At 68.9% G+C, this 2,755-nt stretch overlaps 1 protein-coding gene across 1 annotated transcript in view; it reads right to left on the bottom strand.

Annotated features, from left to right (window-relative positions):
- Positions 1-541: 541 nt before the first annotated feature.
- MNEG_15200 (hypothetical protein) overlaps positions 542-2,755 on the bottom strand; it is a gene marked incomplete at both ends in the record, with an annotated part of 3,278 nt that continues 1,064 nt past the window's right edge. Inside the window, 3 exons of the mRNA XM_014036329.1 lie at positions 542-1,042; positions 1,206-1,256; positions 1,474-1,686. Of these exons, the coding sequence (XP_013891783.1) occupies positions 542-1,042; positions 1,206-1,256; positions 1,474-1,686 (765 nt within the window). The remainder of the gene's footprint in view (positions 1,043-1,205; positions 1,257-1,473; positions 1,687-2,755) is intronic.

Below are 2,755 nucleotides of genomic sequence, written 5' to 3'. Positions count from 1 at the left end.
GCCTGCTGGAGACCGCCAAGGCGCAGCTGGAGGCCGCCGGGCAGAGCGGCTGACCTGGCGGACTGGACCGAAAGACCAGGCGTCACAAAGGCGGCCGTTTTCTCGGATAGAATGCGCGGCGACGACAGGATTCGACGGCGCGCCGCGCACGCTGTGGCAGAGGAAGGAAGTTGTGGGGCGTGGTTGCTATGGGCCCAAACCTTCAACCCTGGTAACAACGCGAGCCCTGAGCCCGAAATCTACTGTGCCGTATTGCAACGTGGGCAATCTCAATGTGAGGGGTGGGCAGCCTTGCAAATGGGGAGGCTGCCGTGGGGCGTCACCTGCCGTACTGGGCCAGGGCAAAGGTGCAGCAAGGCGCGAGGAGTGGATGGAAAAAAGCGGGCGTTCCACCTACGACGAAACTCTAGTTGAGGGCTGCTGGTGCAGAGCGAGTTTAGGGGCCCAGACGGCGACTGCCGCAGCTATGCCAGCGGCCGCAGCAACGCCGTTGTGCAGAACATAGTAGGGGCACGCATCAAGCCCAGGGACCGGCACCCGTTCATGCGCGCCGCCGCTCCACAAACACCGCCGCCACGCGGCCCGGCACGTCCACCACCCCGCGGACCACGTCCGCCTGGCAGCCGGCCAGCGCGTCGTCCTCCCCCGCCAGCTCAGCGAGCACAGGGTGCAGCTCCAGCCCGCGCACGCCCGCGGGGAACGGCAGCCGCGCCGCTGCCGGCCGCGCGTTGATCACCACCACGACAGACGCGAGCTCCGGGTCGTACGTGCCGTGATCTGGAGATCTGGCGCTGATCAGGCGCATGCAGATCACGCCGGGGATTTGGTCGGGGCCGGTGTTTTCAAACACGACCTGCTGCTTGATGTCTGAGGCGCGGGGCATCCTGAACAGGGGGGACGAGTAGCGCACCCTCAGGAGGGCCCGCACGTACGCGGCCGCCGCGGCGATGACGGCCGGCGGGGGCTTGTAGGCGGCCACCGCGGCGAGCAGGGGGCGCTTCAGCGGCCACGCGTGCTGGTTCTTGGACGCGGGCGGCAGGCCCTGCAGGGGTCGGGCGGTGGTGGAGGGGGGGCTCGCGTTGCCAGGGGTGCGGTCTCAGCTGGGGAAGGCAGGCGTGCACAAGGCTACGGCACAACAAGGGCCCCCTGCTGGGGCCGTGGCTGCGACGCAGCCGCGCATGCGGCCCTGCGCCGCGCGCACGTACCGCGTTCCCCGCGCCGGCCCGTGTCTCCGCCTCCCGTTCCCCGCTCCAATCCTGCAGGTGTGCAAAGCGCACTGCCCTCCATGCGCCTCCGCCTCCCCTCGCCACACCACCTTACCCCATCCACCGCACCACGCCACGTCGCCACACCACGCCGCGCCGCCACGCCGCATCACCAAGCCCTGGCACCCGCCCTCAACCGCTTGCAGCCCGCCCGCGCGACCCCGGAACCCTGCGAGCCCCCAACAAAACCCCCAGTCCCAGCCCTCACCACCCCGAAGTTGTTGCACTGCCCGGTCCAGTCTATGCGATTGAAGTGGTCCCCGCTGTTGTAGCTGTCCCGGTCCAGGGACTTTGACCGCAGCAGGTCGTCGCCCGCGTGAACAAAGGGGACGCCCTGGGACAGCAGCGGCAGCGCCAGGGCCAGGCGGCACATCAGCGCGCGCTCCTCCGCGCCGGCGCGCGCCGCGGCCTTGAGCATGACCTGGCGTCATGGTGGGGTGGTCGGTGGTTGGGGTGACGCAGGGTTGGTGGTGAAGTTCAGGTTGAGGGGCTAAGCAGGCCTTGGGGAGGGGAGGGGACGTTCGCATGTGTGCGGCCCGCAGAAAGCGTGGGTACGAGGCGCAGAGTTTTGAGTGCAGTCGAGCGGTGCGGGTGCCCGGTGCGACGCTGCGTGCAGCGACAGCCACGGGGGCCGACCAAGGTGCGCGGCACCGGCATTCTGGCAGGTCAGGCAGTCAGGCTGCGGCTCTCGCCCCTGCCTCGCCTGGTCAAAGACGGTCTCGTTGTCGTGGCAGCCTGCGGGATCGGGCGGACACGCGCAGCGCGGGCGCGGGGCGGGCCGCGTCTGTCTGCTGGCGGCGGCGACGGGCCAAGATCAAGCGGGCGAGATGCAGCAGCGGCTCCAGGCGCCGCGTCGACCGACTCGGGCGCCCCTCCCACAGCGGCGCCAAGCCGGCCCGGGGGAAGTGGATTCGCTGATCCGTTTCTGCCAACCCCGTTTTCTCACGTCACTTTCCTCCCACCGCCCCTGTCCTCCTCGGACCACTTGTTGATCGCCACCGACCAACGCGCCCGCCCCCCCCCCCGGCCGCAGCATCGCGTTGGGTTGGTCACCCCTGGACTCCCCATGCCCCTGGACTCCCCAGGGGGTCTGGCCCCGGCCCACCGTTGTACACTACGTTCTCGCAGGGGTCTGCGCCGTAAGCCAGGGGCTGCGTGGCGTGGTATGTGGCGCGGCGCCCCTGGACCGCGCGGCCGTCATCCAGCACCAACTCGTAGTCCCTGGTTAGGGGGGGGGGGCGCGGGGGACTGGTGTAGAAGAGGTGCATATCAGCCCCACACATGTAATTCTATGTGTGTTTGCACCTCGGCATGCGCGAATACATGTATCTTCAGGACAAGGACTCTTGAATCCGACTAGGAGCATGAGGGCATGATCAGGCAGGTCAATACTGCAGCAGGAAGGGACAGGCTGGGACGAGCAGGGGTCTGAAATCAGGCAGGGGAGGTGCGGCGCCCGGGGGCAAGGAGGGAGGGCTGCAGAGGCGGGG

Source organism: Monoraphidium neglectum, assembly GCF_000611645.1.
Source record: "Monoraphidium neglectum strain SAG 48.87 unplaced genomic scaffold scaffold05120, whole genome shotgun sequence".
In the NCBI taxonomy this organism is placed as follows: Eukaryota; Viridiplantae; Chlorophyta; class Chlorophyceae; order Sphaeropleales; family Selenastraceae; genus Monoraphidium; species Monoraphidium neglectum.
This window is presented reverse-complemented; position numbering and strand designations above follow the sequence as displayed.